The sequence below is a fragment of the Heteronotia binoei genome, chromosome 5 (assembly GCF_032191835.1).
Source record: "Heteronotia binoei isolate CCM8104 ecotype False Entrance Well chromosome 5, APGP_CSIRO_Hbin_v1, whole genome shotgun sequence".
In the NCBI taxonomy this organism is placed as follows: domain Eukaryota; kingdom Metazoa; phylum Chordata; class Lepidosauria; order Squamata; family Gekkonidae; genus Heteronotia; species Heteronotia binoei.
The window spans coordinates 3,672,581-3,688,025 of NC_083227.1; the positions used below are offsets into that span (position 1 = coordinate 3,672,581).

A 15,445-nucleotide genomic window follows, 5' to 3' on the forward strand; every position below is an offset into this window, starting at 1 on the left:
GTTTCCTCCTGAGTCAGGCAGAGGAGAAGAGGCAGGCAACACAGGTGAGGTGATTCTCTCTGTATGTCTAATTCAAGCAACTAAATCTGACCTTATCTTAAAGTTTCCTTGCCAGATAATTGCACAGAGCTTCTTCTGCTAGAGGATTTCTGATCCCTGCAGGTACCTCACCATCTCTGCTGAGAGAAGGGTGCAGAATCTGGGAGTGGGGCAGGATCCATTCCTTGGTCTTTTTTCCATTCCATCTCTTACCCCTCTCCCTTGCTGCTGTTTCAGATGCAGGGACCACCTTTGGAGATGGAAGCTGCAATCCCTGAGGCGGAAGGGACTTCCTTGGAGCAGGGGCAGAGGGTGCAGGCGGTGGAGCGTGCCCAAGATGCCCTCCCCTGTGGTAAGGACTCCTTGTGCCTGGGTGCAGTTGGGGCAGCCTGTGAATGTGGTGGGTAGAGAGTTCGGGGGGGGGGGGGGAATATGTATTTCTACAGACAAAACTGGTGGCACTCAATGTCTACAAGCTGTGATGCCTCCAAAAGGAGATTAGTCAAATTCCTGGAGGTCAGTTTCTCTCATTATATTAAAAAAAAATCACATCTCACCTTCCTTCCATCAGAGTCTCAACTTGCCAAGGTGGGGCAGGGGGTAGATCAGTCTCAGCAGATCTCTTCAGCCTGGTGAATAAAGGGAACCTCCACCTTCTGGGGCAGCCGAACTCTGAAAACTTGTCCCTGGGGGCAAATAATAATGGGGAACTGTGGCTTCTGTGCTTGTGCTTGAAGGGTCACCTGGGGGGCTGCTGTGGGCAGCAGGGGGGTGGCAGGCGATGGCCCAGCACTGCCAGGGACTTTGGCGAGGGTCTTGGGGTGGGACTTGGGACAGATGTAATATCATTGGAGTCACATCTGGCTGCAAACCTGGTTGTGAAGTTAGCATGCCCAGAGGACGCTCTGAAAACTCATTCATGCTACCCTCAAGTCTCCAAAATTCCTCGAGTCACATCTCGTCCAAAGTGACAGTTAGCTTTCATGCTTATTGCATTTCTACTCCGTATTTCCCTCCCTGTAGAGCAAATGCAAGTCTCACAGCCGTCTGAAACACATTGGCAGCATTTGGAATCCCTGAGGCTCATCGGTCCCTGGTGCTTCTCTTCTGCCTCTCCTAGAATGTAGTTAAAAGTGTTTTAAAAATGTGTTGAATGTACATAGGGCAAGGTTTCACAACCCTGGGAAGAGTGCATATGTGAAGCAGGGAATAAATAAGTAGTAGAAGAAGAAGAAATTGGATTTATATCCCGCCCTCCACTCTGAAGAGTCTCAGAGCGCCCTACAGTCTCCTTTCCCTTCCTCCCCCACAACAGACACCCTGTGAGGTAGATGCAGATATTGGATTTATATCCCGCCCTCCACTCCGAAGAGTCTCAGAGCAGCTCACAATCTCCTTTGCCTTCCTCCCCCACAACAGACACCCTGTGAGGTAGATGAAGATATTGGATTTATATCCCACCCTCCACTCCGAAGAGTCTCAGAGCGCCCTACAATCTCCTTTCCCTTCCTCTCCCACAACAGACACCCTGTGAGGTGGGTGGGGCTGGAGAGGGCTCTCCCAGAAGCTGCCCTTTCAAGGACAGAGTCCCAGAGCGGCTCACAATCTCCTTTACCTTCCTCCCCCACAACAGACACCCTGTGAAATAGATGAAGATATTGGATTTATATCTCGCCCTCCACTCTGAAGAGTCTCAGAGCGCCCTACAATCTCCTTTCCCTTCCTCCCCCACAACAGACACCCTGTGAAATAGATGAAGATATTGGATTTATATCCCGCCCTCCACTCCGAAGAGTCTCAGAACGGCTCACAATCTCCTTTACCTTCCTCCCCCCCCACAACAGACACCTTGTGAGGTAGATGAAGATATTGGAATTATATCCCGCCCTCCACTCCGAAGAGTCTCAGCAGCTCACAATCTCCTTTGCCTTCCTCCCCCACAACAGACACCCTGTGAGGTAGATGAAGATATTGGATTTATATCCCGCCCTCCACTCCGAAGAGTCTCAGAGCGCCCTACAATCTCCTTTCCCTTCCTCTCCCACAACAGACACCCTGTGAGGTGGGTGGGGCTGGAGAGGGCTCTCCCAGAAGCTGCCCTTTCAAGGACAGAGTCCCAGAGCGGCTCACGATCTCCTTTACCTTCCTCCCCCACAGCAGACACCTGTGAGGTGGGTGGGGCTGGAGAGGGCTCTCCCAGAAGCTGCCCTTTCAAGGACAGAGTCCCAGAGCGGCTCACAATCTCCTTTACCTTCCTCCCCCACAACAGACACCCTGTGAAATAGATGAAGATATTGGATTTATATCCCGCCCTCCACTCTGAAGAGTCTCAGAGCAGCTCACAATCTCCTTTGCCTTCTTCCCCCACAACAGACACCCTGTGAGGTAGATGAAGATATTGGATTTATATCCCGCCCTCCACTCCGAAGAGTCTCAGAGCAACCTACAATCTCCTTTCCCTTCCTCCCCCACAACAGACCCGCCCTGTGAGGTGGGTGGGGCTGAGAGGGCTCTCACAGGAGCTGCGCTTTCAAGGACAACCTCTGCCAGAGCTATGGCTGACCCAAGGCCATTCCAGCAGCTGCAAGTGGAGGAGTGGGGAATCAAACCCGGTTCTCCCAGATAAGACAGCTCTGGCTGACCCAGGGCCTTTCCAGCAGCTGCAAGTGGAAGAGTGGGGAATCAAACCCGGTTCTCCCAGATAAGAGAGCTCTGGCTGACCCAAGGCCATTCCAGCAGCTGAAAGTGGAAGAGTGGGGAATCAAACCCGGTTCTCCCAGATAAGAGAGCTGTGGCTGACCCAAGGCCATTCCAGCATCTGCAAGTGGAGGAGTGGGGAATCAAACCCAGTTCTCCCAGATAAGAGAGCTATGGCTGACCCAAGGCCATTCCAGCAGGTGCAAGTGAAGGAGTGGGAATCAAACCCGGTTCTCCCAGATAAGAGAGCTCTGGCTGACCCAAGGCCATTCCAGCAGCTGCAAGTGGAAGAGTGGGGAATCAAACCCGGTTCTCCCAGATAAGAGAGCTATGGCTGACCCAGGGCCATTCCAGCAGCTGCAAGTGAAGGAGTGGGAATCAAACCCGGTTCTCCCAGATAAGAGAGCTCTGGCTGACCCAAGGCCATTCCAGCAGCTGCAAGTGGAAGAGTGGGGAATCAAACCCGGTTCTCCCAGATAAGAGAGCTATGGCTGACCCAAGGCCATTCCAGCAGGTGCAAGTGGAGGAGTGGGGAATCAAACCCAGTTCTCCCAGATAAGAGAGCTATGGCTGACCCAAGGCCATTCCAGCAGGTGCAAGCGGAGGAGTGGGGAATCAAACCCAGTTCTCCCATATAAGAGAGCTATGGCTGACCCAAGGCCATTCCAGCAGGTGCAAGTGGAGGAGTGGGGAATCAAACCCAGTTCTCCCAGATAAGAGAGCTATGGCTGACCCAAGGCCATTCCAGCAGCTGCAAGTGGAGGAGTGGGGAATCAAACCCAGTTCTCCCAGATAAGAGAGCTATGGCTGACCCAAGGCCATTGCAGCAGGTGCAAGTGGAGGAGTGGAGAATCAAACCCAGTTCTCCCAGATAAGGGAGCTATGGCTGACCCAAGGCCATTCCAGCAGCTGCAAGTGGAGGAGTGGGGAATCAAACCCAGTTCTCCCAGATAAGAGAGCTCTGGCTGACCCAAGGCCATTCCAGCAGGTGCAAGTGGAGGAGTGGAGAATCAAACCCAGTTCTCCCAGATAAGGGAGCTCTGGCTGACGCAAGGCCATTCCAGCAGCTGCAAGTGGAGGAGTGGGGAATCCAACCCGGTTCTCCCAGAGAAGAGAGCTCTGGCTGACCCAAGGCCATTCCAGCAGGTGCAAGTGGAGGAGTGGAGAATCAAACCCAGTTCTCCCAGATAAGAGAGCTATGGCTGACCCAAGGCCATTCCAGCAGCTGCAAGTGGAGGAGTGGGGAATCAAAACCAGTTCTCCCAGATAAGAGAGCTATGGCTGACCTAAGGCCATTCCAGCAGGTGCAAGTGGAGGAGTGGAGAATCAAACCCAGTTCTCCCAGATAAGAGAGCTATGGCTGACCCAAGGCCATTCCAGCAGCTGCAAGTGGAGGAGTGGGGAATCAAAACCAGTTCTCCCAGATAAGAGAGCTATGGCTGACCCAAGGCCATTCCAGCAGGTGCAAGTGGAGGAGTGGGGGGAATCAAACCCAGTTCTCCCAGATAAGGGAGCTCTGGCTGATGCAAGGCCATTCCAGCAGCTGCAAGTGGAGGAGTGGGGAATCCAACCCGGTTCTCCCAGAGAAGAGAGCTCTGGCTGACCCAAGGCCATTCCAGCAGGTGCAAGTGGAGGAGTGGAGAATCAAACCCAGTTCTCCCAGATAAGAGAGCTATGGCTGACCCAAGGCCATTCCAGCAGCTGCAAGTGGAGGAGTGGGGAATCAAGCCCGGTTCTCCCAGAAAAGAGAGCTATGGCTGACCCAAGGCCATTCCAGCAGGTGCAAGTGGAGGAGTGGGGAATCAAGCCCGGTTCTCCCAGAAAAGAGAGCTATGGCTGACCCAAGGCCATTCCAGCAGCTGCAAGTGGAGGAGTGGGCGAATCAAACCCGGTTCTCCCAGATAAGAGTCCACACAATTCACCACTACACCAAACTAAACACCTTTCTTTCCTCCCTTGTCTCAGGAACAGGCCGTGAAGAGATGCTGTTCAGCTGTTGCCTTTTCCAAGGTGTGGGAACAACTGCAGCACCTCCAGTCCAGGTAGGAAAGATGAGCAGAGGGGGCACAGCCTGGGTCCCTCCTCCTTTCTCAGGAGAGATTTCGCTCCTTCAGTTTCTACAAGGGGTCCTTGGGAGAGATCCTTTGAATGCTTTTCCATTTGCCTATCCCAAGCCTAAAATTTTGTACTTTCCCAGATTACTCCCTTCCTCTGCCTGGCATGATATCTGAAGAGGGGGGAATCTGCTTTTTATTTCAGGGTCCCTTTTCCTTTGAGGAGGTGTCCATCTCTTTCACGGAAGCAGAGTGGGCCTTGCTGGATCCGGGACAAAGAGCTCTGCACAGGGAAGTCATGCTGGAGAACTATGAGAATGTGGCCTTTCTGGGTAAGGACCCTAGGTGCCAAAGATGAAAATTGCTGCCAAATATTGAACGGCAATGCATCATTTTGAGGCCTTTCCCATCACTAGGAGAGGGGCTGTGGCTCCCTGGCAGAGCATCTCCTTGGCATTCAGAAGGTCCCAGGTTCAATCCCCAGCATCTCCAAAAAAAGGATCAGGTAGGAGGTGAAGGGAAAGACTGCCTGAGATCCTGGAGAGCCGGTGCTGGACTGAGTAGACCAAGGGACCAAGGGTCTGGTTTAATATAAGGAAACTTCACATGTTCATAGAATCATAGAATTGGAACTGACCTCCAGGGTCATCTACTCCAACCCCCTGCAAAATGCAAGGAATTCAGGACTACCCTTGTTGCATGCCCAGAGGATGGCAAAACAAACCCCTCCAGAAACCTTGACTAAAGTTTCCTGGAGGAAGCTGCTTCCTGACCCCAAAGTGGCAATCACATTTCCTCGGGCATGTAAGAAAGCAGCACGAGAACAAAGCACTGATTCAACCCTTCCTTTCTACCCTCGCGTTGTCCACCCTCGGAGTTCACAGAATCAGCGTCGGTGTCAGATGGCCATCCAGCCGCTGTTAGAATAATGGGATCACAGAGTTGGAAGGGGCCACATCTAGTCCAACCCCCTGCTCAATGCAGGATCACCCTGAACGTAGAATCCCTAACACAAACAGGCATAAGAAAAGGCCTGCATGGTTAACAAACAAAGTAATGGATGATGTAAAAGGTAAGAAGGACTCCTTTAAGCGGTGGAAAACCAGTCCAAGTGAGATTAGTAACAGGGAACACAGGCTGTGGCAAATCAAATGCAAGACTGTGATCAGGCAGGCAAAAAGGGACTATGAGGAGCATATTGCAAAAAACATAAAGACCAACAATAAAAATTTCTTCAAATATATTAGAAGTAGGAAACCAGCCAGGGAGGCAGTAGGGCCGTTGGATGACCATGGTGTAAAAGGATTACTGAAGGAGGATAGGGAAATGGCTGAGAAGCTGAATGCATTTTTTGCCTCCGTCTTCACTGTGGAAGATGAGAACTTTTTGCCCGCCCCTGAACCACTAATTTTGGAAGGGGTGTTGAAAGACCTGAGACTGACCAAGAGAGAGATCTTGGGGTCGTGGTAGATAACTCACTGAAAATGTCAAGACAGTGTGCGTTTGCAATAACAAAGGCCAACGCCATGCTGGGAATTATTAGGAAGGGAATTGAAAACAAATCAGCCAGTATCATAATGCCCCTGTATAAATCGATGGTGCGGTCTCATTTGGAGTGCTGTGTGCAGTTCTGGTCGCCACACCTCAAAAAGGATATTATAGCACTGGAGAAAGTCCAGAAAAGGGCAACTAGAATGATTAAAGGGCTGGAACACTTTCCCTATGAAGAAAGGTTGAAACGCTTGGGACTCTTTAGCTTGGAGAAACGTCGACTGCGGGGTGACATGATAGAGGTTTACAAGATAATGCATGGGATGGAGAAAGTAGAGAAAGAAGTACTTTTCTCCCTTTCTCACAATACAAGAACTCGTGGGCATTCGTTGAAATTGCTGAGCAGCCAGGTTAAAACGGATAAAAGGAAGTACTTCTTCACCCAAAGGGTGATTAACATGTGGAATTCACTGCCACAGGAGGTGGTGGCAGCCACAAGCATAGCCACCTTCAAGAGGGGTTTAGATAAAAATATGGAGCAGAGGTCCATCAGTGGCTATTAGCCACAGTGTGTTTATGTATAAAAAATTTTGCCACTGTGTGACACAGAGTGTTGGACTGGATGGGCCATTGGCCTGATCCAACATGCCTTCTCTTATGTTCTTATGTTATGTTCTTATGCTTCAAGACGGCCGGGGAGGGGAAACTCACCACATCTTCCCTAGGGAGCTGGTTCCACAGTAGAACAAATCTTTGGGGAGGGATGGTGGCTCAGTGGTAGAGCATCTGCTTGGTAAGCAGAAGGTCCCAGGTTCAATCCTCGGCATCTCCAACTAAAAAGGGTCCAGGCAACTAGGGGTGAAAAACTTCAGCTTGAGACCCTGGAGAGCCATGAATGGGTCTGTGGCTCAGGGGTAGAGCATCTGCTTGGTAAGGTTCAATCCCCAGCATCTCCAACTAAAAAGAGTTCAGGCAAGTAGGCTTGAAGAACCTCAGCTGGAGACCCTGGAGAGCCATGAATAGGGCTGTGGCTCAGGGGTAGTGCATCTGCTTGGTAAGCAGAAGGTCCCAGGTTCAATCCCCAGCATCTCCAACTAAAAAGGGTCCAGGCAACTAGGGGTGAAAAACTTCAGCTTGAGACCCTGGAGAGCCATGAATGGGGCTGTGGCTCAGTGGTAGAGCCTCTGCTTGGGAAGCAGAAGGTCCCAGGTTCAATCCTTGGCATCTCCAAAAAAGGGTCCAGGCAAATAGGTGTGAAAAGCCTCTGACCGTTAGAGCGATTCCTCAGTGGAACAGGCTTCCTCCTTGGGAGGTGGTGGGCTCTCCTTCCTTGGAGGTTTTTCAACAGAGGCTAGATGGACATCTGACAGCAGTGAAGATCCTGCAAATTGAGGGGGAGGCGTTTGTGAGTTTCCTGCATTGCGCAGGGGGTTGGACTAGATGACCCTGGAGGACCCTTCCAACTCTATGATTCTATCTGCTCTGCCTGTGATCTGGAAATGATCCTCTCAAGAACCAAAGCCCGGGTCCCCCTGAGTCACTGCTCTTTGTTCTTCAGCAACACCCAGTTCACTGGGTTCTTACAAATAAAGCAGACCCCTTTTAAAAAATAAAGTATATTAAGGATTTAGACATAAGACATCACAAAACAGCACGGATTCTGCAGCTCAGCAACAGTAAAACAAGAAAACGTGACTGTTCTCCTTAAGATAGGAAGCACCCAAATGGTATTGCGGCTATAGCCTACGTTACTCTAGAGAGAAGGATTCATCGTGATGCAGCAAGGAAATATCAAAGCGCGCTAGCGTGGCACGAGCAATAAAGCCTGTCTTCCTTCTCGTCCATACCCGTATTATAGTTTCTGCCTCTCTAGGGTCAGGTGGTCCGAATGACCCAATCAAGGGTCCTGCTGGATGGAATTTTCCAGAGACTCTCAGCAGCATCCTCATCCCCTCCCCCTCCTGTTTGCAGAACCGGATAAAGGTTCTCACAGTTAACCAGGGACCACATTCTGGGATCTGGCCTTGAAAGAAATGATGATGTTAGCTGCAGGCAGACTCAAATTACGAACACCCACAAGTCCCACCAGACCACTTCATAATCCATGTAACCCTTGGAGGAACTAGGGTTCTTTGCCTCACAGATCCATTCCGCATATACTGGTTCAGATTCTGGGCTTTGATCTGGACTGTGGTGCTGACCTTCCAGCTGATTTTTTTTAGTCTTTTATTTATTTCTTTTCCCATGCAGGATTGATCACTATCTCTTTCTCTCCCTCTCTCTCTCTGCAAAAGAAGCCAGAAGTACAAGAGAGACTATGGTGGAGACAGAGAACGGCCTTGCATTCGAAGAAAGGTTGCAGAGTTCTCCTAGAGGATCCCAAGACTATATGTCCTTCCCAAATGAGTTGGTTCTAAGTGAGTGACCTTCACTGTTATGTCAAAAGAACAGGCCACAAATAACCATACGAGATTCCTGATTCCCTTCTGAGTCACATTTGGTTTGGTACAATCATACAGGCTGGTGGGTAAGGAGGGAGGGAGGCCTTAATCTGGCAGCTCAGAAGCTCCTTCTGGGCGAGAGTTAAGCTGAAGTTCTTCATGGGTGGGGGAGGTATCCTTAAATACTAGATATTCTTGGGGAAAGGTGGAGGGGTGGTTAAGATCAGTCCAGCTGGATGAAGCCAAAGGGCCATCAATCCTTTCTTCCTGCAGTCACATAGATGCCTTTGGATCATACCAGCCAAGTGCTGAGAGTCTCTCTCTCTTTATTCCAGCAGAGGATGATCAGAGGAATGAGGAGGGAGAGAAACTTCATCCGCAAATGCCAGATAGAGTTAAAAATGGAGACTTGAATGAAAACGTGCAGAATCAAAGCAGAAGGAAGAGAAGGAAAGGCGGCTGTACGGTTCAGAAGCGTGATGGAAGACAGAAGAATATACATATTCCAAAGCACAGGAAAACGAAAGCAAGTAAATCCATTCACTGCGGAAAGTATTTCAGAAATAGATCACAGCTTCTTGTGCACCAAAGAATAAAGAGAGAGGAGAAACCTGAATACTCAAAGGCCATACATAGATTCAGTCTCAGTGGTAATCTTCAACAGTATCAGAAAACCCACACAGGGGAGAAGCCTTTTGAATGCTCAGAGTGTGGAAAGAGATTCAGTCAGAGTGGCACTCTTCAACTTCATCAGAGGACCCACACAGGGGAAAAACCTTTTGAATGCTCAGAGTGTGGAAAGAGATTCAGCCGGAGTGCCAATCTTCAATATCATCAGAGAACCCACACAGGGGAGAAACCTTTTGAATGCTCAGAGTGTGGAAAGAGATTCAGTCAGAGTGGCATTCTTCAAAACCATCATAAAACCCACACAGGGGAAAGACCTTTTGAATGCTTGGAGTGTGGAAAAAGATTCAGTCAGAGAGGCACTCTTCAGAAGCATCAGAGAACCCACACAGGAGAGAAACCTTTTGGATGCTCAGAGTGTGGAAGGAGATTCAGTCTGAGGGAGAATCTTCAAAGGCATCAGAGAACCCACACAAGGGAGAAGCCTTTTGACTGCTCAGAGTGTGGAAAGAGATTCAGTCAGAGTGGCAGTCTTCAAAGGCATCAGAGAACCCACACAAGGGAGAAGCCTTTTGAATGCTCAGAGTGTGGAAAGAGATATAGTGAGAGGGGGAGTCTTCAATATCATCAGAGAACCCACACAGGAGAGAAGCATTTTGAATGCTCAGAATGTGGAAAGAGATTCAGTCTTTGGGGGAATCTTCAAAGGCATCAGAGAGACCACACAAGGCAGATGCATTTTGAATGCTCCGAGTGTGGAAAGAGATTCAGTAACAGGGGTAATCTTCAAAGGCATCAGAGAATCCACACAGGGGAAAAACCATTTGAATGTTCAGAGTGCGGAAAGAGATTCAATCGGAGTGGCAACCTTCAACTGCATCAAAGGACCCACACAGGGGAGAAGCCTTTTGAATGCTCAGAGTGTGGAAAGAGATACAGTGAGAGAGGGAGTCTTCAGAATCATCAGAGAACCCACAGAGGGGAGAAGTCTTTTGAATGCTCAGAGTGTGGAAAGACATTCATGTTGAGAAGCAATCTTCAAAAGCATCAGAGAATCCATACAAGGGAGAAGCCATTTGAATGCTTGGAGTGTGGAAAGAGATTAAGTCACAGTGGCAGTCTTCAGGTGCACCGAAGAACCCACACAGGGGAGAAGCCTTTTGATTGCTCCGACTGTGGAAAGAGATTCAGTGAGAGTGCCCATCTTCAACAGCACCAGAGAACCCACACAGGGGAGAAGCCTTTTGAATGCTCAGAGTGTGGAAAGAGATTCCGTACAAGTGGCCATCTTCAAAAGCACCAGAGAACCCACACAGGGGAGAAGCCTTTTGAATGCTCAGAGTGTGGAAAGAGATTCAGTGAGAGGGGAAATCTTCAGTATCATCAGAGAACCCACACAGGGGAGAAGCCTTTTGAATGCTCAGATTGTGAAAAGAGATTTCTGTTGAGCAGCTATCTGCAAAGGCATCAGAAAACCCACACAGGGGAGAAGCCTTTTGAATGCTTGGAGTGTAGAAAGAGATTCAGGGACAGTGGCAGTCTTCAAAAGCATCAGAGAACCCACACAGGGGAGAGACCTTTTGAATGCTCAGAGTGTGGAAAGAAATTCAGTCAGAGTGGCCATCTTCAACAGCACCAGAGAACCCACACAGGGGAGAAGCCTTTTGAATGCTCCGAGTGTGGAAAGGGATTCCGTTTGAGTGGCTATCTTCAACAGCACCAGAGAACCTGTCAGTATCCCTTGCCATGATGTATATATCGTTCAATACTTTTTGTACACTTTGTTATGCTTGCTCCTGTACACCTTATCAAACCGAAACTTATGCTCCCTCTGAGAAGAGGCTGGCCTCGAAGGCCATCCGTTTTCTCTTGGGAGTGTTTTGCTAATGGCTGCTAGAGTGTGAGAATCTTTTTACTCTGTAATGATTTCTGTTTAAACTAACCTCACGCCAAAGACTTAGGCGCGCCTATAACAGCCAAGGTAATCGTATCTAGCTAACCCACCTGCTTTAGTTTCGACACTGGCCAATCCAGTGTCTCGTCTGTTTTACAATAAAATGTTAACACTGATCAACGGGAGAGTTGCTATTATTGAAGATTATCCTAGACCTGACAGAACCTACACAGAAACCTTTTGAATGCTCTGGCCCAGCTCAACACACCTAAACTTGTATATGGCCCTTTGTCATGACACAAAGACACCATCCCGATGAATGAGACCACTCCCCCTTCCTCATTGTACTCACTGATGAGGTGTTGGCCCATCAACCTCTTTTACTGCAGTGGCAGCTGTCATCCCAGAGGACCCAATTTTTTATTTTTTATTTATTTACTTTCCATTTATATGCCGCCCATTCCAAACGGACTCAGGGCGGCTAACAATCATATAAAAACCAGCATCTCAATTTCAAATATAAAACAATAAGACAGTCAATTATAATTTAAAACAATGTAAAACAAAGTATTGGTGCTATACAGAGTATACAGTTTATCTGTTGGTGGCCCTTCTGGTGGAGTTGCCCAATAGCATAAAAGCGGCAGCCTTAAGAACATAAGAACATAAGAGAAGCCATGTTGGATCAGGCCAACGGCCCATCAATTCCAACACTCTGTGTCACACAGTGGCAAAAAATGTTATATACACACATACACTGTGGCTAATAGCCACTGATGGACCTCTGCTCCATATTTTTATCTAAACCCCTCTTGAAGGTGGCTATACTTGTGGCCGCCGCCACCTCCTGTGGCAGTGAATTCCACATGTTAATCACCCTTTGGGTGAAGAAGGACTTCCTTTTATCCGTTTTAACCTGGCTGCTCAGCAATTTCATCGAATGCCCACGAGTTCTTGTATTGTGAGAAAGGGAGAAAAGTACTTCTTTCTCTACTTTCTCCATCCCATGCATTATCTTGTAAACCTCTATCATGTCACCCCGCAGTCGACGTTTCTCCAAGCTAAAGAGTCCCAAGCGTTTCAACCTTTCTTCATAGGGAAAGTGCTCCAGCCCTTTAATCATTCTAGTTGCCCTTCTCTGCACCTTCTCTAAAGCTATAATATCCTTTTTGAGGTGCCTTCTCCCCTGGTTGTTATAAGCCTGTTTAAAAAGTTCAGTTTTAGAAGCTCTGCGGAATTGGGAGGGATCTTATGGCCTCAGGGAGCGCACTCCACACAGCATTTGTGCTGCCATTGAGAAGGCCCTAGCCCGTGTAACGCCCAGTCAGGCCTCCCTTGGTCTGGGGATGGAAAATAGATTTCTAGTTCCTGAACACGGTGATGGTAAGGGGAGCAGGTGATGGGACAGAACCCAGATGAAGCGAGGACAGACTAATGCATCGGAGAATCCAAACAGGAGAAACCTCTTGAGTGCTCAGAGTGCGGGAAAGGGCACTCTTCAACTGCATCGAAAAACCCACACACGGGGTGAAACTGTTTGAGTGCTCAGACTGCGAAAAGAGATTCTGACAGTGTGACAATTTTCAAATTGTCATGAACTCATACAGGGGAGAAGCCTTTTGAATTCTCAGACTGTGGAAAGAGATGCTTTGCAGACGTACTCTTTGATGGCAACTGAGATCCCGCACAGAGAAGACACAATATTAATGTTTGGAGCGTTGAAAGAGATTCAGTCAGTGGTATTCTTTTACTGTAGAATCATGGAGTTGAAAGGGACCTCCAGGGTTATCAAGTCCAACCCCCTACACAATTCAGGAAATGCACAAAGACCTCCCCCTAAATTCACAGAATCCTCATTGCTGTCAGATGGCCATCTAGCCTCTGCTTAAAAACCTCCAAGGAAGGAGAGCCCACCACCGCCCAAGGAGGAAGCCTGTTCCACTGTGTGTCAAGGAACCCACTTGAGGATCCATGTAACTGCTTAGCCCATAAAAAGAGCTTTCCCCCTAACGCACACCTAAAAGACAACCACAAATCATAAAAAGTATTGAAAATATGCCAACTCCTGTAAAAGGCTCAAATCTACAGAAGAGACCTTACCTTAATCAGAAAGAAATGTTATAAGTGCTCAAACTGTGCAAAGAGCATTAGCCGTATTGAAAATCCCAAAAAAGATCCCACAGAGAAGAAAACAAGGATGGGCAGTGGGATCTCCAGGTTAGAAAAACCAGCTGATCTATCTTTTAGTATCAAAGAATCCACCCAAGGGAGGAGTCTCATCAATGCTCTGTATGTGGAAAGAGCCTGGGGCACAAATCTAACCTTCATGTTCCTCAGAGAATCCATAAAAGGGTGAAACTTTCTTATAGCTGGTTCTGATGAGGTTCTTCAAAGGATCTGGTGTTGTTGGTTCAGGAAGGCTGAGAATGTAGTTACACAAAGAAGGGCGCTTTTTTCCGGTTCTCCTCCTCTGTGACACTCACGACTTCAAGTTGTCTGCCAGTCTGACCTCTTCAAAACTGGTGATAACAGTTCCTTTCCCAGATCCAATGAAGGAATAGATAGCTTGAGGGTACCAGACATCTACAGCCTCTCTGCTGCTGGAATAACCATAGTTTGACCAGCTGGCATCCTTAATTCAAGAAGAAGAAGAAGAAGATACTGGATTTATATCCCGCCCTCCACTCCGAAGAGTCTCAGAGCGGCTCACAATCTCCTTTCCCTTCCCCCCTTCCACAAAACAGACACCCTGTGAGTTAGATGAAGATATTGTATTTATATCCCGCCCTCCACTCAGAAGAGTCTCAAAGTGGCTCACAATCTCCTTTCCCTTCCTCCCCCACAACAGACACCCTGTGAGGTAGATGAAGATATTGGATTTATATCCCGCCCTCCACTCCGAAGAGTCTCAGAGCGGCTCACAATCTCCTTTCCCTTCCCCCCCCCCACAACAGACACCCTGTGAGGTAGATGAATATATTGGATTTATATACCGCCCTCCACTCCGAAGAAACTCAGAGCAGCTCACAATCTCCTTTCCCTTCCTCCCCCACAACAGACACCCTGTGAGGTAGATGAAGATATTGGATTTATATCCCGCCCTCCACTCCGAAGAGTCTCAGAGCGGCTCACCATCTCCTTTCCCTTCCTCCCCCATAACAGACACCCTGTGAGGTAGATGAAGATATTGGATTTATATCCCGCCCTCCACTCCGAAGAGTCTCAGAGCAGCTCACAATCTCCTTTCCCTTCCTCCCCCACAACAGACACCCTGTGAGGTAGATGAAGATATTGGATTTATATCCCGCCCTCCACTCTGAAGAGTCTCAGAGCAGCTCACAATCTCCTTTACCTTCCTCCCCCACAACAGACACCCTGTGAGGTGGGTGAGGCTGGAGAGAGCTCTCCCAGAAGCTGCCCTTTCAAGGACAACCTCTGCCAGAGCTATGGCTGACCCAAGGCCATGCTAGCAGGTGCAAGTGGAGGAGTGGGGAATCAAACCCAGTTCTCCCAGATAAGAGTACGCACACTTAACCACTACACAAACATTTCATCTGACAAGAAGCTCTGGAGAGGCATATCTGAACCCTAATGCCTCCCTAGTCCAGCCGGCTGTGAGCTTTTAGAGGTTTCACCTCTTTGAAGCCAAAAAACATTCCAGCACTATGATTAATTTGGGCTGAAAGAAACAAGTTGTGTTCCATAACCCAACAATTCATAGGGTACGGTGAAGGGGTTGTTTTTTAAGGCATTGGTACCATATTTGCTCCATCATGTGCCTTTCCTCAACCCCCCTCCCCTAATTTTATGAAAAGTTGAACCAGGAGTCCAGACTATGGAACCTAAAGAAAGAAGTGCCCTCTTCCTCCATTTTTCCCTATGGGGGAAGGGGAGGCACTGGAAGGGACTGTCCCTCTAAATCCTTTCCTTCTTCAAGCTGCACAACTCCGTGGCAAGGGAACTCTGAAGGCACAGTTCACTCACCCCAGAGACACATGGTTTGCAGAAGGCAGGCAGTAAGAGGAACAGTCCCTTTAAATTTGGATAACTGAATAAGCAGTTACATGGATCCTCCTTATGTGGGTTCCTCGACACACAATGGAACAGGCTTCCTCAGGAGATGGTGGGCTCTCCTTCCTTGGAGGTTTTTAAGCAGAGGATAGATGACCATCTGACAGCAATGAAGATCCTGTGAATTTAGG

The 15,445-nt window shown here is 48.6% G+C and overlaps 1 protein-coding gene across 1 annotated transcript; it reads left to right on the forward strand.

Moving 5' to 3' along the window:
* Nucleotides 1–10,451: 10,451 nt before the first annotated feature.
* LOC132571560 (gastrula zinc finger protein XlCGF17.1-like) lies at nt 10,452–11,099 on the forward strand (the record flags this gene model as incomplete). Its single annotated transcript, XM_060238359.1, has 1 exon — nt 10,452–11,099. A coding segment is annotated over one exon (648 nt), but the record flags the coding sequence as incomplete, so codon positions are not given.
* Nucleotides 11,100–15,445: the final 4,346 nt, after the last annotated feature.